The 24880-nt window shown below is 35.3% G+C and overlaps 2 protein-coding genes, 2 long non-coding RNA genes and 1 pseudogene across 6 annotated transcripts; 1 reads left to right on the top strand and 4 right to left on the bottom strand.

The window, feature by feature from the left end:
• Positions 1 to 3029: 3029 nt before the first annotated feature.
• On the bottom strand, positions 3030 to 5795 carry LOC147925083 (uncharacterized). The gene is made up of 2 exons (XR_015585420.1): positions 4224 to 5795; positions 3030 to 4117 (listed from the first exon to the last, which is right to left on the bottom strand). It is a non-coding gene; the product is annotated as an uncharacterized LOC147925083 (long non-coding RNA).
• A 1377-nt stretch (positions 5796 to 7172) lies between these two features.
• Positions 7173 to 8547, top strand: LOC104753329 (DEAD-box ATP-dependent RNA helicase 21 pseudogene; annotated as a pseudogene).
• A 4197-nt stretch (positions 8548 to 12744) lies between these two features.
• On the bottom strand, positions 12745 to 14978 carry LOC104749638 (uncharacterized). 2 transcript variants are annotated; one of them, XR_015583839.1, is made up of 3 exons: positions 14702 to 14977; positions 14384 to 14487; positions 12745 to 13161 (listed from the first exon to the last, which is right to left on the bottom strand). It is a non-coding gene; the product is annotated as an uncharacterized LOC104749638 (long non-coding RNA). The 2 variants fall into 2 exon arrangements; XR_002035816.2 differs by lacking the exon at positions 12745 to 13161 and having other exon boundaries at positions 14208 to 14487; positions 14702 to 14978.
• Positions 14979 to 17386: 2408 nt separating this feature from the next.
• Positions 17387 to 18639, bottom strand: LOC104749637 (uclacyanin 1). Its single transcript, XM_010471313.3, has 3 exons — positions 18391 to 18639; positions 18166 to 18301; positions 17387 to 18057 (listed from the first exon to the last, which is right to left on the bottom strand). Exons 1-3 carry the CDS (start codon positions 18554 to 18556, stop codon positions 17574 to 17576), a joined length of 786 nt encoding a protein of 261 aa, XP_010469615.2. The 5' UTR covers positions 18557 to 18639; the 3' UTR covers positions 17387 to 17573.
• A 292-nt stretch (positions 18640 to 18931) lies between these two features.
• Positions 18932 to 22373, bottom strand: LOC104749636 (uncharacterized). 2 transcript variants are annotated; one of them, XM_010471311.3, is made up of 15 exons: positions 22285 to 22373; positions 21786 to 21876; positions 21555 to 21680; positions 21361 to 21443; positions 21190 to 21228; positions 20993 to 21085; positions 20800 to 20916; positions 20624 to 20719; positions 20416 to 20529; positions 20282 to 20335; positions 20160 to 20207; positions 19935 to 20085; positions 19682 to 19847; positions 19528 to 19597; positions 18932 to 19427 (listed from the first exon to the last, which is right to left on the bottom strand). In XM_010471311.3, exons 3-15 carry the CDS (start codon positions 21634 to 21636, stop codon positions 19149 to 19151), a joined length of 1392 nt encoding a protein of 463 aa, XP_010469613.2. In that variant the 5' UTR covers positions 21637 to 21680; positions 21786 to 21876; positions 22285 to 22373; the 3' UTR covers positions 18932 to 19148. The 2 variants fall into 2 exon arrangements, with proteins under 2 accessions (XP_010469613.2, XP_010469612.2); XM_010471310.3 differs by having other exon boundaries at positions 22216 to 22369.
• Positions 22374 to 24880: the final 2507 nt, after the last annotated feature.

Below are 24880 nucleotides of genomic sequence, written 5' to 3'. Positions count from 1 at the left end.
CCTTAAGTTGTGCGATGCAGGCTGTATTGTCTTCATAGATAACCGTAGGCTCCTTATCGTCGACCATGCCACAATCTGTCCTGATATGTTGAGTCATCGACCTCAACCATACACACTCACGGCTGGCTTCATGCATTGCCAAAATCTCTGCATGATTAGATGATGTGGCTGCAATGGTTTGCTTCATAGAACGCCACAAAATAGCTGTACCACAGTGTGTGAACACATAGCCGGTTTGAGACCTAGCATTATGCGGATCCAATAGGTAACCTGCATCAGCAAAACCAACTAAACCTTCTTTGTTATAATTAGTATAATATAAACCCAAATCTAACGTTCCTTGTAGGTAACATAATACATGTTTAATACCGTCCTAGTGCCTTTGGGTTGGACAAGAGCTAAATCTAGCTAAGAGGTTCACGGTAAAACATATGTCTGGTCTAGTGTGGCTAGCCAAGAACATTAACGCTCTTATAGCACTAAGGTATGACACTTCCGGACCGAGAATTTATTCATCGTCCTTCCTTGGACCAAATGGATCATTTTCCAAATTTAAACTTCTCACAACCATTGGGCTAGGCATTGGGTGAGTTTGGTCCATATTAAACCTCTTGAGTACCTTTTCAGTATATGCCATTTGATGCACAAGGATTCCATCATTTATGTACTCAAGCTGCAATCCCAAACAGAATTTAGTCTTGCCTAGGTCTTTCATCTGAAATTCTTTCTTTAGATATTCGACTGTTTGGGCGATTTCCCGTGAGGTTCCTAGGATATTCAAATCATCCACATATACTGCTATTATTAAAAACCCTTTGTTTGCAGACTTCTTTATAAAAATACATGGACTGATGGGATCATTCTTATAGCCTTCTTTGGCTAGGTACTCACTTAATCTATTGTACCACATACACCCACTTTGTTTCAGTCCATAAAGGGATTTGTTTAGCCTTATGCAATATTGTTCTCGAGAACCGCTCTTATCTTTGAGCTCTATACCCTTTGGTAATCTCATATAAATCTCATTATCCAGTGGACCATATAAGTATGCGGATACAACATCCATTAACCGCAAATCCAGCTTTTCTCTTATAGCCAGACTTATTAGAAATCTAAAAGTCGTTGCATCCATCGCAGGAGAGTATGTCTCCTCATAATCTATTCCGGATCTTTGAGAGAATCCTTGTGCTACAAGTCGTGCCTTATATCTCACGATTTCATTATTCTCATTTCTCTTTCTTACAAAGACCCACTTATGTCCTAATGGCTTTATATCGAATGGTGTCCTTAAGATAGGACCAAACACATTTCTTTTCTTTAATGAACTTAACTCCACGTCAATGGCTTCTTTCCATTTTAACCAATCTTTACTTTGAGTGCACTCTAATTTAGACGTGGGTTCATGATCCTCATTTATTTCAAGTGCTACCTTGTGTGCAAATATTTCATCGATGTCGACATCTTTCTGGTTCCATTGAATTCCAGACATGATATAATTTATTTAGATCTCATTATTATCAATACCATCAGGACCTTGAGGTTCAGCGTCCCAAATCTCATTCGGTACCTTAGGATTTGCCGCGGCCATGTCTGTAATTTCCTTAACCTCGGTTTGATTTGCACATTTCTTAGATTTCCGAGGGTTCTTGTCTTTGGAACCTATTGGTCTACCACGTTTCAAATGGGTCTTAGACGTTGTAGCAACTTGATTATTGTGTTCCTTTTGAACATCAATACGTACTGGTGCATTACAAGCTGGTATGTACGATTTTATTACTCTCTTAGGGTCAGCAAAGGAATCTGGCAATTGGTTAGCTAGCTTTTGCAAATATATTATCTTTAGGACCTCTGCATCACATGCTAGAGTCCGAGGATCTTTCCAATTTAAGGATGTTTGATTCCATGAAATTTCTTTGACCAGCTTTTTTGTCTCTCCACCTAATTTGGGACAGTCGGTTTCATCAAACTGACAATTCGGGTATGTGGCCTTAAATAAATCACCCGTAGTTGGCTCAAGATACTTAATAATTGTGGGAGGATCAAATCCAACATATATTCTCATCCTCCTTTGAGGTCCCATCTTTATTCTCTGTGATGGTGCAATCGGTACATATACGACACATCCGAATATTTTTTTGAGATGGGATATGTCTGGCTCATGACCCGTTAATAATTGGGATGGCGAATATTTATACTCACTAGATGGACTGATGCGTATAAGCTCTACTGCATGTAATAATGTGTGTCCCCAAGCCGACACAGGAAGCTTCGACCTTAGGAGTAATGGTCGAGCAATTAATAGGATCCGTTTAATGAAAGATTTAACTATCCTTTTTGTGTATGGACATGTTCCACAGGGTGTTCCACATTTCCCCCGATGGACATACAATAATCATTAAACGCTTGGGATGTAAATTCACCAGCATTATCTTAGATGTATAGTCTTAAGTGGAAAGTCTCTTTAGTTACTTAGACTGGTTATGGCCTTATAATGAGTTTTCCTTGTGTACATGCTACACACGTGAGATTTTTAGGGATAACTCGTCTCTCTTTAAGAGTGTGCCCATTAGAATTCATAATTAGCTTACGCATCATGTTAGAACCCGGATGACCAAGCCGATCATGCCATAAAGTGAATTGTTCATTGAACATTTTATTCATTGCCAAATTAGCCTCAATCATATTTATCTTAGCATGGTATAAACCAGTGGCTAGTGCGGGTATAGACTCTAGGATTTTCTTAGATCCTTTGAGTGATTTCTGTAATATGTAGGAACTCTTGGTTTCCTTCACCCTTAGTTTCAACATGTAGACCATTCAAACGAATGTCTTTAAAACTCAATAAGCTTCTCTATGAGCTGGGTGAATATATGGCATCACTTACTTCAAGATGTGTGCCTGGCCGTAGCCTTTCATTAGACTTGCTATACCCGCTATTGTGCTAATATTGGCATTGTTCTTGTCCTTAGCCATTTTCTCAATATGGACAAGAATCATGTTTTAGACATAAAGAATAAAACAAACAAATAAATATTGAAGGAAATGGTTGAATTTAAACCAAAATCATAATTCAATAAAATTTAAAGCATAAAACATAGAAATTAAATCAAGACAATTTTAATTAACCATTCCTAGACAATCCGAAGTTTCATAATCCAATAGATCATCATTCTCATGGTCGAAATCTCCTTCACCATCGAGATGAACCAAATTGGCTTCTGGATTCCTTTTCAAATTCTCTTGATAGAGATCAATAAGATGCTTAGATGTCCTGCATGTCTTAGCCCAATGATTTGACATACCACATCGGTGACAAACCGATTTAGGCTTGTGTTGCGGTTTGTGAATTCTGCGGCCTCTACCACGGCCACGACCGAAGTCGGACCGGTTCCCACGGCCATAACCACCATGTCCTCTTCCACCATGGCCACGGCCATGATGCTTATATCTATAGATGTAGTTAGACTCTTTGGTCTCCTTGGGCTCTTTATGTTCTTTCTTAGTCATGTCAACCTTGTGAGCCTTTGGTAAGGGGGTAGATCCAGGAGGGCTCACTGCATTGTTCATCAATAATAGCTCATTGTTTTGCTCAGCAAGTAGCAAATAAGAGATGAGGCTTGCATATGTCTTAAAACCTTTTTCACGGTATTGTTGCTGAAGCAGTATGTTATTAGTGTGAAAGGTAGAGAATGTCTTCTCTAGCAAGTCCTCCTGAGTAACCTCCTTACCACATAATTTCAATATCGAGACTATCTTAAATAGCTCTGAATTATACTCATCCACGGATTTTAAAATCCTGGATCCTTGGGTTTTTCCAATCGAATTGAGCCTTTGGTAGGAGCACCGTCTTTTCGTGTACATATCTGTTATTCAACTCTGTCCAAAGCTCAAGAGGATTCTCTATGGTAAGGTATTGGTTCTTGAGACTCTCAGCAAGATGATAGCGTATATGTAACAACGCCTTATATTTACTCTTTTCAGTGCAAGTATTATCATACTCAATGCATTCGCATAGGTCTTTTGATTTCAGGTTGATCTTAGTGTCCAATGCCCATTGGAGATAGTTGTCTCCAGAAACGTTAAGGGCAGAATATTGGAGATTGTTGATCTTTGCCATCTACACAATATAAGACATGCATCTGATCATTAGCATGCGGTATATGAGACCAAAACATGCATTTATTTTGCTCTTAGGCCATGCGGTATATGAGACCGAAACATACCATCAATTTAAACTTTTAAGCCATGCGGTATTTGAGACCGAACCATGCCGATTGTTATAGTCCTGGGTCATGCGGTATTTAAGACCGAACCATGCCGTTTGTTATAGTCTAGGCCATGCGGTATTTAATACCGAACCATGGATTTATTTTCGTTTGGGACATGCGGTATTTAAGACCGAAACATGCCGATTATTTTAGTGAATGTCTTGTTTTATTTACATAATTTCGTGGCATATATTATGCATGAACACAGTCCTAGATAAACATAAAATCTAGCATGCAAGAATTTCTTTTATTAAGTTTTTCCTTTTACTAAGGTTTTCCTTTTTCTAGTTTAGGATTAGGACAAAGGTTTTAGGAAATTTTCTAGTCTTTTAGGAGAATGTCTAATATATTTAAATTTCTTAAATATACTAGATAAGGCCAACAAATTATTTTGGTAATTTTCCTAATATTTGTGTTTTCGATTTTAGGGTTTTGCTTTTAGGGTTCCATGTAAAACATGGAACTAATCCGATTTTAAGATTTTAGATTTTAGGGTTTTCGATTTTTACTAAACCATCATTGATAATCGGATCTTTAACGACCTAGAAGAATTAGTTGAATATTTTCTAGATTCGAATTTAGGTTTTAGTTCTAAGGTTTTTCATGCAATCGAAAACAAGCAATCAATCAACAATAATAAACGGATTTTAATCATGGCATAGTTAGTTTAATTTGCAAACAATCTAAGCAACCTTAAACCTCATAGCAATCGATTTTAAAGTTTTAGGGTTTTCGGATTTTTAGGGTTTCTAGGGTTTTTAAAGCTTAGGGTTTTGTTTGTTGATTGTTTACTTGTAGATTTTAGAGTTCTTATAAATTAAGATCAGGTTCGATATACATCTATGTGTGAAGGTGGTTTTGATTTATTTACCTTACACCGTTTGGGGTTGACTCGAATTGATCCGGGAGCTAAAGACCTCGGATATACAAACTTTATCACAAACGGACCACGAACCTCGGACTTGATTTCGAAATAGCAATGAACCGCGGACCATTTTTGGACGCGAACTGATCACGAGCACCGGTTGATGATAAACACGAATAGATCTCCGAACAGGAACTCACCCCGGACAGGAACTGACCACGAACACAGACAGATCTCGGACAGGAAACCGATCGCCGAGCAGTAGCCGAGCACGGACACGGACGGAAGTTGATCGCCGAGCTTGGACGAACAAGGACTTTGTGTGTGGCGGCGGTTTAGGGTTTTAGGGATTTTCTCAGTTGGAGTTTAGGGCAAACTCGTGCTGATAACGGGTTGTAAACTACAGAAACTCGAAGGAGGTTTTTTCTTCTTATTCTTATTCATTATGTTCGATAATCATACATATATATAGTGAAGGGACAAAGCCCAAATACATTAAGACTAAACCGATTTAGACTAAGAGGAAGTGGCCGATGGACCTTATGGTCTTGGACGTACATTGGCCGTGTATGAACCGTGTATGGGCCGGTTATAGAAATCCACCATCCGTGTTTTACAACATCATGATTATAAGGTTACATAAAATTATATAGTACAAAAGTTTCCTGAACTATAATAATTGCAAATATATAAATATCTAAATAATAAATATTACATTATCACATATTAGCTAAAAGATCTTCTAGATCCTTCTAGGTAAAGGTCGTTTTAAAAACCTTTAGCTAAATCAATTATTGACCAGAAGACTTGAGAAGCTTCTAGAGTCATGATTTGTTATGTTTCCTTTTAGTTTAAGTTATTGTTTTTGGTATCAATCTTAACTTTTTTGGAGTATATTTTTGTGTCATTCTCTCTTATCTTTGTATCTAAACAATTCTCAACAAAATTCTCTACAATCATTATAACCAAACACAATCATTTCCTTATTTGATAATATTAATTTCTTAAAATCTATCTATCTAATCTAAATCAATATGTTATATTAAAATTTAATTCTCCTTTCATTTTTATTTAATCTTATATTTAATTATTTTATTTACTATTTAATACAAAAAGTTAATAAAATTTTAGATTGTTTTCAGCGTATGATGTGATTTGAATATTTATAAACGGATATATATTAAAAATTGTCTTAGGATATTTGTAATCAAACAAGTATATCCACATATAGAGCTTGAAATACATTTTTGGAGTACAATAGAGTGCCATCACTTTTTACCAACTTCGGGTCGAGTTTTTAACTAAAATTATAACCGATTCAATTATCCGGATCCTCCTTAAGATTGCTGAATATTTTAGGCCAGTTTTTAATCCATAGCATATTTATTTACATCCAATTAATGCCAGTTAATGCTCATTGTATCTTAGAAAATATTTAATTTGCATGCCAAATTTTCAGGGCCGAGTTTGACAAAAAGAATTTATAACCCAAATTATGTAATCACACCCTCTTAATCACATCCCTATAATATATCAACTAATTCAAGATGAATACATCTTAAGAAATAACTAATTTTGCGTTTAATAAATGATTACATATTTGGTTATATCTTATTAGCTTTAAATATACACTATTAATCCAATAATATCAATTGAGAATCATAATAAGAATATGCCATATTATTCATTCCTAAATCATAACTAACAAATCGTAAAATGTATATTCTCAAATTGCGAATCAAGAGTTTTTACAAAACTCTATCTACAACCGTTAACAATATATATATATATATATAAGCACTTTTAAACGGCTAAACTATTACAATATTATATCAACAAAATAATAGATTCGTGGTAAAACCTAGTTTTTACATTATTATTATGTTTAGCTATTTTTACTTAATTATGTTTAGTCGGTTATAAGAGTTCTCTATATATAAAAGGTTCAAAACCTCTCGAGACATCAATGAGAACCAAACCCCTAGAATTAACAACTAAGAGAGAATTAGGGTTAAAAGGGAGATAAAGCTTGGAGCGATAAGAGATTAGAGGAGATGACTGAAAGGGATTGGCGTATCTTCGGGGAAGATTTCAATATCTCTTACAAGGGTTCGAGGATTCCTCGTCCTATGGGGAGCTGGGAAGAGAGCAAGCTTACTTATGAGCTTCTGAAAGCTGTGGAGAGAGCTGGATACAAGAAACCGTCTCCTATTCAAATGGCAGCTATACCACTTGGACTGCAACAGCGTGATGTTATCGGCATTGCAGAGACTGGTTCTGGTAAGACTGCTGCTTTTGTTTTGCCTATGTTAGCTTACATATCTAGATTGCCACCCATGACTGAAGAGAATGAGACTAAGGGACCTTATGCTTTGGTTATGACCCCTACTAGGGAGCTTGCTCAGCAGATTGAGGAGGAAACTGTTAAGTTTGCTCATTATTTAGGGTTTAGGGTGACTTCTATTGTTGGAGGTCAGTCGATTGAGTAACAGAGGTTGAAGATTACACAAGGGTGTGAGATTGTGATTGCCACTCCGGGTCGTTTGCTTGATTGCCTTGAGAGGCGGTATGCTGTGTTGAACCAGTGCAACTATGTGGTTCTTGATGAGGCTGATCGGATGATAGACATGGGTTTTGAGCCGCAAGTTGCAGGTGTGTTAGATGCGATGCCTTGTAGTAATTTGAAACCGGAAAACGAAGAAGAGCTTGATGAAAAGAAAATTTACAGAACCACATGTATGTTCAGTGCTACAATGCCTCCTGGGGTAGAAAGGCTTGCTAGGAAGTACTTGAGGAACCCAGTTGTCGTCACCATTGGTACTGCAGATTTGATTTCGCAACACGTGATTATGATGAAAGAATCCGAAAAATTCTTCAGGTTGCAGACACTGCTCGATGAACTGGGTGATGATAAGACTGCCATTGTGTTTGTTAACACCAAGAAAAACGCAGACATTATTGCTAAGAATCTGGACATGGATGGGTACCGTGTCACGACCTTACATGGGTGGGAAATCACAAGAGCAGAGAGAAATCAGCTTAGAAGGTTTCAGAGAAAAGATATACGACGTTCTTGTTGCAACAGATGTTGTAGGACGTGGAATTTATATACTCGATTTGGCTCACGTCATAAACTACGACATGCCTAAACATATTGAGATGTATACACATCGTATTGGACGTACAGGACGTGCTGGGAAGATTGGTGTTGCGACTTCGTTCTTGACTCTTCATGATACCGAGGTCTTCTATGATCTGAAGCAGATGCTTGTTCAGAGCAACAGTTCGGTGCCTCCTGAGCTGGCGAGGCATGAAGCATCCAGATTCAAACCTGGTACGGTTCCTGATAGACCCCCAAGACATAGTGACGTTTACGCTTTGGGATAATTATGATGTTTGTCGCATGTTTTATCTTTATGATTCGTAGTTTGATAGCAAGTGGGAAAGTTGAAACCTGAGTAACTTTTTATATTTAGGTCTCTGGTTTTTGTTCAAGGAAAGTATGTTCGATTCTCTTTTTTTTTTTTTTTTTTTTCACATTTATATCTTCTCTTTGTGTTTTAAATTGAAAACTGATGCTCGAGAATTAGTAAATCTGTCAAGACGATATGCTAAGCAAAGCAAGAATTCAGGTTTTTTTTTGGTTTTGTGGCAAATCAATGACTTTGCGAACTTGACCTTTTCGTTATCCTAAAGCACAAGAAAACGTGTAATATTTTCTTTTGTACGTGATCCTGGCAGTCCTTAAGGTCTACATTTCCACTATGTTACCATTGTTATATGAGGGTTTCTACTTCTTAGTGTGGGATATTTTCTGTGTATGACGCTGCAACAAATTAATAGTTTCATTGCTTATTCTTAAGACATAAGAGCATTGTTCTTTATTCAACATAAACCATATAAACACCACATAAAACCACATCATTGTTTGACCATTACAATAAGATAATACGAATCTCTCTGCAGAGACTGCCTCCATAGCTAGCGAGCTCCTATGGACCTGCAGGACGAGGAGTAAATGATGCTGAACCCATTGGTACGAAACTGAGCTAGCATTTATCGTTGGACGAGAAAGCACACAAAAATGAAGCTTAGAACCATAAGGATCCCAATATATTCCAACCACATCGCCTGCCTTCAAAGCTCTTCTCACCACAAAATCCTTATACCATCCATTGAGGAGAATATAGCTTGGATAGTCGTGCCATTTCATAAGAACCAGGTTATGCATAGTAGAAGTGTCGTCATCATACACGTCGACTGTTAAGCCAGGGCCTTCTTCGAGTACTTTAGACACAGGGAGATACCTCAGAATGTCGCTACGTACAAAGCTTTCGGTTAGAAAAAGATTGGTTATATAGCCATGATTGCTTTCGGTTATTTCCTGCTTGATGGTCCATGGATCGGTGTAGAGAGTTAGTTTTGTTGAGACATTGTGCCGCGCCTCCTCTCTTCTTTCTTCATACGTCATAAACCTCATCCTCGCCAGGTTTATTTTCTCTTCGGCTTGCTTATTGTCTGTTGGTCCACAAGCAACCTTGGGGTCATGTGGCTTGTCATACGGAAACAGATCCAGGGTGACGAAACTTTTATCCATGATCGAAGAAAATTGAAAACCTGACCAAAGCATGTATAGCTGGATTAAAAATCTTTCTTCTTTTTTTTTTTTTTTTTTTTTAAATCATGCACAGTATATTTTTATAATAAAAATGTCAATTTAAATGAATATCTACTTAAATCATTTGTTACTGGATCCGAAATTTATAATGGAATCTGAAAAGCTTATTATACATTTCAAAGAATTTTTAAATTTGTGCAATATATATAGATCCATATGAAATAATTTAAAACCATGTTCACGATCCCGTCTTATAAGAGTGTGGTATTTTAGAATAACCTTAATATTATGATTTAAAATGTTGATGAAAAAACAAATTTGATATTACATTCTATGATAAAATTTTATATAATTTAGTTATATTATTATTTAAATATTTCTTACAAATCTCCATACTAATGTTTATGACATGTCCAAATACAAGTAATTATTCTCAATCTAGATATACTAAACTTTTAGATATCTGATATGCAACCCAATATGAATATTACTAAGATCGGATATGCTATATCCTGCATGACAAAATTTTATGGTATATGAAATTTGGTTAATGTATAAAACTCATAATCCACAATCAAAAACAATACATTGGCGTAAAATTAATGAATAAAAAAATGGATGAGGGGCCAACCTACCCCACGAAGATGCGATGTGTTTATAAGGAGGCGATCATGTATTAGTTTTGTGAAGTGCTTTCTTGTTGCAAATTCATGTTTATATAGACATTGAGTGTTGAACTAAACATAAAGACATTGAGTTTATTACTTAAAAACTAGTATACATTTATTATACTTCCTAAGTAATTTTTTGACTAAATATTAGAATGTAGCGGTAATTATGGCAGTATAATATATAGTATGTTAACATGTGTAAATTTACAATTACTCTATTATGCAGTTTTAAGGCTTTTTGCATAATAAGGCTTTTCATTAATAACAATTACTTGCTCCTCCCTTCTTTTTGGCGGAAGGAGAAGTTGAACTCTAGTGTTTGAAATACCTAAAATGTGTAAAAAGAAAACTCATATAAAAGATCTTCAAAAACATAAAAGATCTTTATTTCTTCGTAGGAATTTTAAACTCTCAACTTTTAGTAGAAGGTAAAATAAATCCTCATAAAAATAAAATTGAGCCAAACTTTTAAAAACAGATAAATAAAAACAACATTAAGATTTAATATTTCTAAATTCGAATTTCCAAGTATTCTTTCAAAAATGTATTTTTGAGATATTAAATTCATTCAACATTTTTTTATTTTATTATGATCATGCAATCAACTTTTTACTATTAAAAATTATATCATGTAAGCTATACATATTTTAAGTAGCATGTTCGGTCTTTTTGGTTCAAAATTTTCCTAGATTTTTAGATCTTGGATGATCAAACTTATATTATAACAAAATTCAGACTTGGATTTGGTTCAGTTGTGGATAAAAAAATCATTTAAAATGATTTATTAAATTTAAAAGTGTATGTCTTGCATATCTTAATTTTTTGTATTAATTTTTTTAAAATTTTTTTTAATGATGTTAATTTAGTTTATTCGATAAACAAAATTATTATTAAATTTGTGTGACCCAACTAAATAAACATTTAGGCATAATTATTATTTGGTTTGGTTTAAATATTTATATAGCGCTCAATGTATTATAAAATTAGTTTGATTTATATTAAAAAAATCATTTAAGCCGAATAAATCATCATTATTTGAAAATTTTCTAAAATATAATAAAATATATCATCAATCAAACTTGAAGTCGAAACAAAATAAATTTTAGATATTGTTTTGATATGTTTTCCTAAATATAAAATCAATTATCCGAGCCAACAAATTTATTTAGCTCACATAAAAAAACTTGTAATGGTAACAAATGCATCAAAACTAATCCATGTTATGAACATTATGCGAATGTAAATGCTAAACTTGAGTCAAAAAAGATGAATCTCTTTTGACGTCTCTCTCTCAGCGCTCATTGCTCCACTAGTTAGGGTTCTTTTGCACGTGAAAGCACACGAAAGTGGAGCCTCGAAGCAAAACGATCCCAAAATAGTCCAATTTCGTCTCCTTTTCTCAAACATCTCTTACGAACCAAATGCATACGCCATCCACCGTTTAAAACATAACCATTCAACGTGGTCCATCTCTTTAGAAGCAGCTGGAACGTCGAGTCAGTGTCGTGGTCATACACATCGACCGTGATTCCTAACCCTTCGTGTACCTTAATCTGGTCATCCTTGTTGAGTTATTTGATGATGTGATCCTCAATGGGGCGAGTATGAAGAAGAAGACGGCTAAGCGGGCCAAGATCGCTAGGGGTTAGTACCTTCTTGAGGATCCACGGATCTTTGAAGAGTTCATTCGTCCGTTTCCCTTTCTTCACTCGAGAGATTTCTCATTCGCTTAGTCTTTCTTTCTTTTTTGGTTAAGTTGTTGTTGGTTGGTGAGCAAGAAACCTTGGCCGGATCATCATGGTTCCTCTTCCTCTTCTTAGGGTGTTCACAAGAAGACAAACAGAGAGTGGTGGAGACCGAACTCTCTTTAGAGATTTCCGATGAATTGCCGTAGACCAAGTGTTGAGTAGTCGATGTAGCAGAGGGCGGAGCCATCATCATCATCGTCATTGCCGAGGATTGAAGGTCTTGTGGTGTTTTTTGCGGACTTTGCATCTTTCTCTTTCGATTTGATTTGAGACTCTGGAATGTAGATAGAGGGGTATGTACGTATGTATCTTATATCTTATATAATATATAGAGATGAGCCACCTTTGCCTTAACTTTTTGTTTTCAGGTATTTTCCTATTTAAAAAAGGAAATTCATTTGTTATCGAGAAAAAAGGGAAAATATTTGTATTTTATATCTACTATTATTATGCGGTGAATTAACTAGTGTTAAGATTTTAATACGGTTGGCTGTTTTTTAATCACAATTTTAGTTCAATAAGATCACACAGATGGGCTTAGCTATGCCCACGACACCACCCAAATACAGCTCTATTTCCATTAACTAGAGAAAAATATAATAAGTAAATCTTGGGCTTGAGTTGTTCTTTTCCAGATTTAACAATCATCCAATTCCAAACCATATATGTTTGACAGATTATTGATGTGGCAAAAAAAAAAAAATATCGGCAGGAGAATCCAACTCAAACTCACGAGATGAGACTACTCAATCAAGATTTTATCTCACTAGAGATAACACGTGAATGTATCAGAAGCAATACTCACAGTCAACTTGTATCCAAGCCAAGCTAGATGATCCAGGAGAATCTCTGATGTTGGATAGCATACAGCTCGTCCGATGAACTTGATCTATATCACGAAATTTAAACGGCCGAGAGTTACAGACCTGTACTCATCACCAACGCCAAAGGCAATTCATGGCAATATCCTGAAACTCCTCAAGAACAGCCACTGCACATGAATTCATTAGTTTTAGAGCTTGCTCATCATTTGGCTTCTCAAATTCATGAACTTCAGAAAGTCTATCAAAATCAAAGCAAGCTCCATGAGTAATTACAACAGAACGATAGACAGCAGTAAAGCAATAGGCAGGCGTTTGTTCACCAAAGCAGTCAACTAATGTTCTAACAATTTTTCTATAAGTTCCACAAATTCGACTTCTCTGTAAGTGAGACTAGCATTGCCTAATAAATCACAATTTAAGCACTACACAGAAGCAATCGCAATGTAATAAGCAGGCTGACAATATTATGCGGAAGAGTATAAACTCGTAATATAGCTGAATCCTAGCGAACACAATTTTGTAACAAGTGTAAGGCTTCCACGCAGGACACATTGTCCAACGAAAGACAAAAAAGCATATACCCTGTGAAAATGGCAGCCATTGATCCTACCCGCAACTCAAGTTTAAGGTAATAATCTGTTCTCAGACTGAAAAGACTTAACATAATCTAATTCAATATTGCCAATGTTTATTTTGCAGAATGTCCGAGAGAGGAGTGCTCAATCCAAAAGCTTCTTCTGGCGATATTTTCTGAATGCACTAAATTGAAGTTAATTAACAGAAACTTTCAGTTAATTAAATCTTTACCGTAACCTGAACATGCAAGATGCAGCTACAGATGACCAAACTTACAAGATTTCAGGCAACTGAATTTTACAATGCAAAAACATAAATGCATTAGTGCACCAATAAAATCATCTAATTAACCGAACTTTTACTGGTCTACATAAAGATTCAATTTACCAAATGAAAGCTCTAAGTTTCTACACACACACATATATATATATATATATATATATATATATATATATATATGTGTGCCACACATTCAAAGCAAGCATATAAGGCTAGAACTGAAAGTAAGAAATAATTGAAAAGGTCACATAGGTGGTAAAAAGGCTTCAAGAAACGATTCAGGAAGCATTTTATAATTAATACCAAATTGCTGAAAAAGACGTTCAATTCTGTGAATCCTGTAGATAAGAATAGGAAGTATATAAAAATTTCTGTTAATGTGATTGAACAAAATGAAATGTTATTAGCAGGCATGAAAGCAGGTGAAGGTAAAGAACCATATTTAACATTTCTATCAAAAAAAAAAAAAAAAAAGCTTCATAATTTCAATGACAAAAGAACACAACACCCTACTGTGTCCACAAAACGACACACCTTCAGAATCTCTCCTGTGTAGTGTAGTGTAGGTTGCCAGGTCTTTCCACTTTTCACTAACATCGTCGAGAAACTAAGTGTTACATTGATTTTACACATGAGGCCTGGAACACAAACTACCCATCATCAGTGTGTCATAAGGAATAATAGAACACACAACAAAAATACAAATTTACTGTGGAACAAATGATATTAAATAAAATCAAAACCTAGCTCGTATCTATGGTAGAATCTTGATGTTTTCTATAATACAACAAAGCTACAGAACATAATAAATTCATGAGAAGGAACAAATCCTTATCAATGAGAAAATTTTACCCTTGATTTTGAATAGTCACGGCCCATCAATACGGATATCCATCAGATCCGGAAACAATAACTTCGTCATCCACTTTGATTGACGCGATAGAAGAGTAGAGGGTGGTATGGAGACTACATTTGCGGATCAGCCGCCGGGGAATTTGTCGGCCACGGCGGCGGAAGTTGTGGTGGTGACGGAGGAGGAGGAGGAGGAGGATTGATAATTACAGAGTTTTTTTTTGTGTGTCCACTTTTTGTTAATTTGACGAAAATGAAAGAAAAAAACAAATTTAGTGGAAAGTTTAGGGTAAATATGGAAATAATAAAGGGATGATAAATGAAGGGATCATTCTTAGTGGTAAAAAAAAGTAAATAAGTGAAAACAATGAGGCGCTTTTTGCCAATTTATCTATTTTTACTGGAGAGATATTCTTATATGTTCCGTGCCATTGAAGGTAACCCATCCGAGACCAAAGGCTTGACTACCAAAGTACTAGATTATTAAAGAGAGAGAGAGAGAGTGTTACAAAAAACATAATTTGGTCTTAATTTGGGAGGATTAGCAACAAAATTATAAAGCCCTCACTGTTGAGCTGGAGGGTCATCAGCACGGTCAGCAGCAGGGGTCATAGTCAAATTCTTCATCTCCTTTGACAAATCTGCCTTTTAGTCGCTTTTTCTTCGACGGTGCTTCTGATCTACTTGCATATTTGTGTGGCTTCGCGAATCTGCAGTCATTGATCACCATAGTAATCACAATATGAAATCCCCTAACTCTCAGAAGCTAGCTACTAGTACTCACCAGCGGAGATTCTTCTTCGATAGGTATCTTTGTTTTGCAGCCTCTCTCATTTTTTTTCGAGCAATCATCAATGGATCTTGTAGAAATGGTGCTACGACTTTTTGTTGATGATATGAAGATGTATCAGCCTCTTGGTTTGCTGATGAAGATAGTAACTATAAACAAATCATAATGTTAAAACTGTTATATTAATTGCAACTATATATATATATATATATATATATATATATCAGTCTCTGAGGATTTACTGGATGTGGATGTTTGATATTTATTACCTCTGTATAATGGGAGCCGAAAGAGCCTATGTTGAACTGATTTGCGCTAGATTGTTGTTGACTAGAATCAGCTGAACCACGAGGCTCGTTGAATCCGAAATTGAGAGGTGGTAATCTGAACAAGTTCTCTGTTTCAGTGGAGGCCAACAAATAATTTCTTAAGCTCTTTGCTTCACCTGATGGTGTGTGTAGTTCCTTCAGCAAATGATGGTTCATACGTTACCAACTCATCATTGTCTTGTAACAGATGGAAACATTTGAGTATTTTGGGACGGGTAAGATCAGATGTGAGATATAATACCTGAGAATGAGAGTCTCCTCTAAGAAGCTCTGTATAATAGGAGGATCCAGGGTACTGATTTGATGCCAGATAAGGTGAGTTGAGCTGTTGAATTGTTGTTGATGAGAAGGGATCAGCAGCAATTGAAGAACCAATACTAGGCTCGTTGATTCCGAAATTAAGAGGTGGCACTGTGAATAAGTTCTGAAATCCCTGATACGTTACAGTGGAGGCCAAAAATAGTAAACATATATATATATATATATATATATATATATATTATCATTGTCTTATTAAAGATGGAAACATTTCATTAAGGACGGGTAAGATCAGAGATGATCATACCTGAGATCGAGGTTGTGCAACCCAGTTACTAGGTTGTTGTGAATAAACCACCTCTAACCGGCTGAAGTTATTATGGTCTATTTTTTATTATTGTTTTTCTTTCAAATATTGGATCCCTTCAGTGAAGTCATTTGTACAATGACAAAAAAATAAAGGTATTAAAAGATGTAATTATCTAATTCGTCGATTATTTATTTTAGAAAAAAATGTTAGCATTGTATTTTTTTCGAATGAGATTTTCAATTAATTGAAAACAAAATCTAGTTAACGTGAAAACTTTAACTAATATACTAACGTTCTTCTTTGTCTCTTTTGCAAATTTAAATGATCGCGTTGGTGCTCTTTATACATTCTTTATTCGATAACGGGAATTAGACCATTGAGTAAACATAAATAAACCACATCTATCGGGCGGAGGTTGATTATGGTTTATTTTTTATTGTTGTTTTTTCTTTCAAAAATTGGATCCCTTTAGTGAAGTCATTTGTACAATAACAAAAAATAAATGAATTAAAGATGAAATTATCTAATCCGTCGATTATTTATTTTAGAAAAAAATGTTAGCATTGTATTTTTTTCGAATGAGATTTTCAATTAATTGAAAACAAAATCTAGTTAACGTGAAAACTTTAACTAATATACAATATATTTAGCTTGTTTTTATATTATGAACAAAAAAAAACTTGTTTTTATCAAAAAGCAATTATGAACTACTTATTTCAACTAAGCATACTCTTAAGCTTTTTTATCTCCTATACTCTCTTTCAAAATGTATATGATTGAGGATCATATCTTTGTAAAACGTTTTATGCATTTTGAATTGGACACCCTTGCACAAAAGAAACACCTAATATATATTTTTGATAAATCATACATTATGGTTTCAATTCTTATTCGCTACAACTAACACTACTACTTCACTTTAACTTTGTTGTTGTTGGTAATCAGAGTAAACGAGTAATTTCCAAATTTTCTTGCCATTTAAGGCATTAAAAGTGTGCTTATAGGAATTGTAACAATGTAATATTTGAGAATAAACGGATAATATACATACAAGGCAAATACTAAAATACACAAAAGAGCACCAAAAAAACAACAACAAACGGTCTCATATACAAGAAACATAAGAAAGTAAACACAAACGACATTTCCCTCAGCAAACAAATCTCTCCCCACTTAAAGAAACACTTAGAACAAATGAAGCATCATAGCGACCATGACTCCAAATCCCAAAACAAGTGTTTTCGCAGCGGAGGAGGAGTCAACCGGAGAGGTGCCTGCTCCGGCAAGATCAGCCGTTGGGCCACTAGTACTGGAAGGAAATGTCCCGACGGTTTTGGTGGTTGTACTGCTGCTAGAGCTACCTGGTGAGCCTGGGACCAAGGGCAGAGATGTCCCCGCTGCAGCTGCCGGAGATAGTGCCGGGGAAAGTGCCGGAATAAGAGGCAGAGAGGAGGCAGGAAGTGGAGTAGAAGAAGAGGGAGAGAGAACAGGGACGGGGTTAAGAGGTAACATAGGTTGGATAGGTAGAACAGAAGAAGGTGAAGGCGCGTTTAGAGAAGGAACAGTGTTTGGAAGCGGTGCGGTTGGTGCTGCGGTTGCTGTTGGAACAACGTTTACCTCGAGTTTCATCCCTTGGCTACAATGTCCTGGCATTCCACAAATGAAGTACCTAGACAAATTGATCCAGAGTTTATATTATAAGTATATAACTATATTGCTATAACATATATAAAATAATCATATTTTCTTGATTTGTATGTTTGTAGAGTATATTAACCTTTTTCCAGGGGTGGTGAGAGGAACAATGGAGTTCCCATTAGCGAACGTTATAAGCGGTTTAACCGATTGACAGCTATCGAATTCGGGTTTTGTGACTTCAACAACGTCGTGGAACGCAGCAGGGTAGGAGAAAACTGGTTGAAGCAAAAACAGAGTTTTGTTTCTTTTAGTTGTTGATGATGTTGAAATAAAAGTTTAACATAAGAGATATATGATAAATTACCAAGATTGTCTCCGACAGCAAATGTTTGTGCTGCAGCCCAAGTTCTAAGACTAGTTCCTACAGTCCAGCCACTAGGACCACCAATGGTATGGTCTGTAGCTACTGTTAAACCGATGAGTGTAGTCGCGAGGACCGAGATTATGATCAGCATATCTCTGGATGCCATTCTCTTCTTCTTCTTTTTTCTTTCTTTGAGGGGAAGGTAACAAGAGAATTGAAAGACAGACTAAGAGATGATGATGTTTGGTGCTTCACATTTGGTGTCAAATGTGTATATATAGTGGTTAAAGAAAGATAAATGATTAAGAAGAATCTTTTTGTGATAAGAGTTGGTAAATAATAAACTTGTGTTTGTATCTGTTGAGAGTTAGTATTTATGTTGGATCAAGTAGAGAACTAATAATAGATCAAGGAAGCTTTTTTTTTTTTTAGATATCTAATCCACTAGAAACCAGACAATGTTCATGGTGCTACACTTGTCCCAAACCAGTTTAGTTGCACCTAAAGCAAGATAGATAAACTTACGCATTTAAGGGTCTTGTTTTATATTAGAACAGGTGTAATTTATATTAATCCAAGAGAAAATAGTCTAAGACAATTACACATCTTCCTGTACATACAATATAGAGCCAGTGTAATCTCTCTCTCTGTAAAGTTACAAGTTACAGTATAAGTAACAGAGTACTTTGTATGTGTTGTTGTTATTCAAAACTTTTTCACAACTTAGCACAAAAAAAACAACAAGAACGTTGAGATTTTTATACACCAGGGCTGTGACTATGAGCAAGTAATTTTTCATGTTCGTTGTTGATATCGTTCTGGAGTGAAAGAGGATTAGACTGATGAGAAGTATGCTTAGGATTGTTGATTTTGTACCAAACATTCTCTATACGGAAGAACGCCCACTGGAACCGCCGGTAAATCTCCAAAGCAGTGATGATGAAGACTGTGATATAGTTGTTACGGAGATGAGCTGATAACTTGTACGTCCATGTCCACCTTAGTACCAGATTGCTTCCGATTACCCAAATATATACCTGAAAAATCCAAGATGATTCAGACGCATTTAGTTAGTTATAGATATAACAATGCAGTGTGATTGGAAGATTTAATGATGAACAAGAAACTATATAGTACCCAACGGCGTCCATATAGTAGATGTGAGAAAAGATTTGGTCTGCTGAATTTGAATATCCGTGTGAAGACACTACAAGCAAGAAAGAGATAAGAAATCTAAAAAACTGACAAGTCAATCCTAGGTTGGAGAAACCTGTTTCAAATTTTACTGTACCTTAGATCCCAATCACGTAATATATCCCAAAAAAAGGAGAAGAAAGTGTTAGCTAGACCAGAGAGGATCCATGCCGGCTGAATGGAGTAAGTCCATGTATCCTGATCAATAAAATACTTGAGGGCTGAGAGAAAGATGACAGGCACCGCCGTTAGATATTTCCCAGCTGAAATAAGAAACAAAAGGGGAGAGATATTAGACGTCTAGCAAAAGCCAAACACAAAAGAACCAGTCTCGTATTTGAGATTATTACCATTGTAGATGTTTGCAATGTCCTTGCTATCTCTGTACTGACGAATGCATTGGAACAGCCGGAAAAGATAAGGCAGAACGAGAACCAAGGGAATTGCAGTGGAATGACTCCCACAAACCGAATCGGCTTCAAACCATGCAATAGTAGCAACCTACAATGATACCATCAGATTCACTGAATATGGAATGGATAATACATTCATAAGGAAGAGGGAAACTCACTGACCTGTCGATGGACCATGCGACATACTGATCGTTCTAGGTCCGATAAAACCTGCACAAGAAATTTGTTGTTATTCCAACAATTTCCATTCAATATATAGAGGAAAGATAAAACAGTTGTGTTACCTTTGACAGAGAAGTCAAGATATCAGCTAGAAAGAAGTCCGAAAAAGTCACTGCCTGTTTATGATTACACCAAAATGTAAGTTAGATGATGTAAGCGAGTGTCTTCAACAGAAACAACAGTATTATTACTTTACCTGAACCGGGAAGAGTATTCGCCAAAAAGTCCAAAGCAAATAGTACCGAGACGACATGTAGAAGATATCGAACGGGATTATCAAAATGATCACAGCTGAGAAATACAAAACTACCTGAAAACACATCCAAAAAAGGTTGCTCCATGAACAAATGAATCAATATCTCTTTTACACAAGTTTAAGATAAGAGAAGATGCATCTATTACACTGGTTGAGATGCAGCCAACTTTACGTCTCCGTGCGAGTATAGATACAGATATGCAGTCATGCTAGTCAATATAGCTATTGTCATCCACCTGGCACACTGTAACATCGGTTACATAATGTATGTAATCAGATGATAAGAAAATATACAAATGATATAACTAAGAAAGAATTGTATACCTTCCATATCTCTCTGTGACTAAGATGATCTGGTCCTAGATAAAAGATTGCTGCATAATCGACTCCAGAACGAGAAAAGACCCACAAATTAACACCCCAGAGCCAGACCATCAGTGTCTGTACACAATAGCATACATCAGGAAGTGCACGTAAAAGAAAGTGACTTAGTAATTAGAGAGGAAAATTAACTTACAATGAGAAGGAGAGGGTTATAATACAGAAATGTCTCATAGAAGAAGAGTTCTCGTGATTCTATTCCCATTTTCATTACAGATTCCCGACCAATCTGCAAGTTTTTAGCATTATTTGCCAAAACTGAAAACTCAAACGATGGCTTCAAATCAAAAGCTAAGGTCATTTTTTTGCAAGAACAAGAATTCAAAATCCAACCTTTCCACAAACATAAAGACCACCAATATACAGAGCAACCTGGAGAATCAAGATTGTGAATCTTAGAATCAGCGAGAATCTATGTAACCAAGCAAGGAAGCAAACGTGCTACAAAAATCAAACTCTATAGAAAAAGTCTAAGAACACTGAGCAAAAAAAAATGAACAATACTTTGAGACTTTGAAGGAAGACAGGAGTTCGGAGTTTTGCAAATGCACTTAGAAACAAACTTGCATTCTTCAAGTCATTATCTCCTGTCGAAGAATACAGCAAACCATCCAGAAAAAAAAAAGGTAATCAAAATCACTTGATTCTTTTCTGGTAGCCAAAGGATAACAAACCAAAAAGAGAGAAATAGCTCTAACCAAGATTAGTGACGATGTGTCTACTAGCAGATTTGCGCAAGTGAGGATTATTCACAGGCACAGACAAGACACCCCCAAACATAGATGCCAAAGACAAATAAAACCTTCCTCTGTCTCGTTTTGTTTCTGAAACCAATGACATAGCTTAAAAAAACCTGAACTCTTACAAAAATTCAACTAAACTACTGTATGAAAGTGAAAGCCTTTTCCAACGAAGAAGACAAATGGTACCTTATTTTCACACTGCTCTCAAAATCAGAATTGAGAAATTCAAAATCCTTTGCTACCTACTCTGAGACTGAAGGAGGAGGCGTCGCACACACTGCTCAACATGAACAATCGCATCGAGATAATTGTTAATCCTAAATCGGTTTTTGCTGAAGAAAACAAAAATTAAAAAAAATCTAGCAAACCCATCAAAGATTTAATCTGAATCACAAAAAAAAAAAAAAAGTTGATGACTTTATTAAAATTGAAGCGGCCGAAAGAGAGACTTAAATTAAAAACCTCTCTTTTGTATTTTAGCGGAAAAAAACTAATGAATAAAAAAAAAAAAAAAAAGGAGCTCTTTTTAATTTCCCTCGAAACGTCAAAAATGTAAATTGCATTGAGTTATTCCTCTATGAACAATTCAAGAGACAGGACAGCAGATCAAAATTACGTTGTCAGAATTAAGGAAGAAGACTTCGAAGGGCAAACCCAGAAAAAGGAACAATCAAATAAAGTCCACCTTTTTTCTTATTTTGATACCTCTCGAGAGACCTATTTTAAGATGCAAAAGGGTCCCCCGAGAAAAGGAAACGAAACGTTGTGGCGATTAATAGCAAAAAAGTTTGTTTTAAATTTAAAGCATACAAATTTGTTCAAAAAAAAAAAAAAAAAAAAATTTAAGCATACAATAAGAAAAAAAGAAAAAGAACAAAACAAAGTTTTGGCTATTTGGTCAACGGCTTATGCAAGTTATTGACTTAAGCAAGTCATTTACGTTATCTCAAGGCAATATTTCCTAATTATAGTATTAGATTTTGTTTATAAAATATATTATCTTCAAATTAATTGATACAGTCTGTAGCTCTATATATGAAATAATGAACGTTTTCTGAAATTTTCCATTTTAAATTATTTAAATCTCATTTGAAAACTTCTACGTGAAAAAAATACTACTATATATGTTAATGAAAACACCATGACGTTTAAAAAAAAAAAAAAGTCAATGCCAGCACTGTTTTCTTTTGGTCGACAAATTAAATTATGTTGCATTATGGAGTACTTTTTTGTTATTGTACAAATGGCTTGATTGAAATGATCAACCACATTGGTGAGAAAATAATTGCAATTAAATATAACTCAGGATGGTTATTTGATTGCTTCTAGTCAATGGTCCTCCATGCGACCGAGTGGTTAAAATGTCAATGGTGTTTTACTCTCTCTATAGGAAAAAAATATATCACTTGTAAATTGGATATTTAGAGTGATAGATTTTGTATTTTTTTGTTGTCTTCGATCCCTACAGGTTCCTCAAAGACACATAACATGTACATGGTCAATGTCTCCGCCGATAATATAGCTAGTAGGCCTGCCAATACGGGTCGGATAGAAAATTTTGGGTCGAGTAATTCGGATAGTCGGGTCGTTTGAAATATGAAAAGTACTATCGAAAGTACCCGAATTAAATAATGGGTCGGGTCGGTTCGGGTATCGGACTTTTCGGTTATTATTTTTGGTTACCTAAACTAAACGAAGTTTTTAATTTTTTGGTTAGTTTGGTTATTTAAGTTAAATCAGGTCAAAAATCTTGGTTATTTTAGGGTAATTTCGGTAATTTTCAGGTAGTTTGGGTAATTTGGTTAATTCGGGTAAGGTAATTTTGAGTAATGCGGGCAATTCGGTTAATTCGGTTAAATGACCGGTTATGGTGAACCGAACCGACGGAACCGATAACCGACTACATATTATAACTCCATCTGATCGGTTTTCTTCTCTTAACCGAAATCAAACCAAATATTTCGGTTCTGCTCAGTTCGAAATTCTTGGTTCGGGTAATATTCCCGGAGCTAATAGCTAGGTTGAAGAAAGAGTCCTCAGTTGCTCCACTTATTTACTGTTTCCAGGCACCGAAAAAACCTCTTGCAATTGCATAAACGAAATCCTAGTAAAAAAATCCAAAGAAGCTATTTTACTTTTACCAACGGGAAACGAGTTTATTTTCACAATTTACTGAGATCAATCAAACCAAAATTACAAAAAGCATAATTAAAACTCTTTCCCCGTGAGTTCATTAGCAACGTTTTTCTAAAATTCGATTTTTGGCTATGATTCATCATTTATTTTAAATGTACTCGGAACTTTTGTTTTATTATGTTTTCAATCCTGTATGGCTTTGTTTTTAGATTTCGAAGATCAGAGATGTGTGTTATGTTTCAGATCAGAGAGAATCATAAATTGAGGATAAAAAAGGACAATTTATCTCAAAACTCCCTATAAATTTTTTACAAATCTATTATCTCCCTCTTTATTCTGCATATCCCTTTCTCATTTAATGAAATATGTTGAGATTAAAATACCCTTCTTTCTTTTCTCAATTTTTTTATTTTTTATTTTAATTTTATTTTTAAAACAAAAATAAAACCAAAAAAAAATCATTACCGATCTCTTCTCTTCCTCAGTCGCCGTCGTTCTTCACCGGAGCTCTCCACCGCTGGCGATTTTTCATCGGAACTCTCCATTGCCACCGTTTCTTCACCTTTTTCGAGTTGTATCAAGCTTTCCTTCAAAATACAAGTGTGTTCTTCAACATGAGAATACATTTTTTGATGAATAGGGTTAGGTTTTGGATTTTGGAAATTTAGATTGGATTTTACTTCAGATGCTTAGCAAATTAGGTGTTTTACCATGGGTTATGGGTCGATTGAGATATTTAGTTGATAAGAAATGAATTTTACTGTTGAATTGTAGTGAATTGTAGAGATTAGAACGCCAAACTATCCAATTTTCAGTTATCCCGACTGGGTAAAATTGGTAAAACTGGTAATATTAGTAAATGTAGTATAACTAGTAATACTCGTAATACTGATTAATGTAGTACAACCAGTAAAACTAGTAGTAATACTAATTGAGTTTTTTTAGAATTTTTTTGGCAGGATAAAATGGGAGAGAACGTCAGCATATATTTTAAGCTTGAATGTCGTATATATAGTATAATGTTCAAGACACATGTGAAGAATATAAAAGAAGCTTGGGTTTGTTGAAAGTCACATTAAATTGCAGTTGAGCAACATTCAAAGGATGATGAAATTGCACCTAACACCATTGTTTGATTCATGTTT

This window comes from Camelina sativa, chromosome 16, assembly GCF_030686135.1.
Source record: "Camelina sativa cultivar CO46 ecotype springtype chromosome 16, ASM3068613v1".
NCBI classification, from domain to species: Eukaryota; Viridiplantae; Streptophyta; class Magnoliopsida; order Brassicales; family Brassicaceae; genus Camelina; species Camelina sativa.
Note: the sequence above shows the minus strand (reverse complement) of the source record. Positions and strands in the feature narration are given on the sequence as shown.

What these genes read in the sequence shown, in the direction of transcription:
- LOC104749637 (XM_010471313.3), bottom strand. Translation starts at nt 18,556, where the DNA reads ATGGCATCCAGAGATATGCTGATCATAATCTCGGTCCTCGCGACTACA. An exon ending in TGCTGTCGGAGACAATCTTG is followed by an intron (nt 18,302 to 18,390) that starts GTAATTTATCAT and finishes TGCTTCAACCAG; the next exon opens with TTTTCTCCTACCCTGCTGCG. An exon ending in CTCACCACCCCTGGAAAAAG is followed by an intron (nt 18,058 to 18,165) that starts GTTAATATACTC and finishes CAATTTGTCTAG; the next exon opens with GTACTTCATTTGTGGAATGC.
- LOC104749636 (XM_010471311.3), bottom strand. Translation starts at nt 21,636, where the DNA reads ATGTTTGGGGGTGTCTTGTCTGTGCCTGTGAATAATCCTCACTTGCGC. An exon ending in ACACATCGTCACTAATCTTG is followed by an intron (nt 21,444 to 21,554) that starts GTTAGAGCTATT and finishes ATTCTTCGACAG; the next exon opens with GAGATAATGACTTGAAGAAT. An exon ending in TACTATATGGACGCCGTTGG is followed by an intron (nt 19,428 to 19,527) that starts GTACTATATAGT and finishes TGGATTTTTCAG; the next exon opens with GTATATATTTGGGTAATCGG.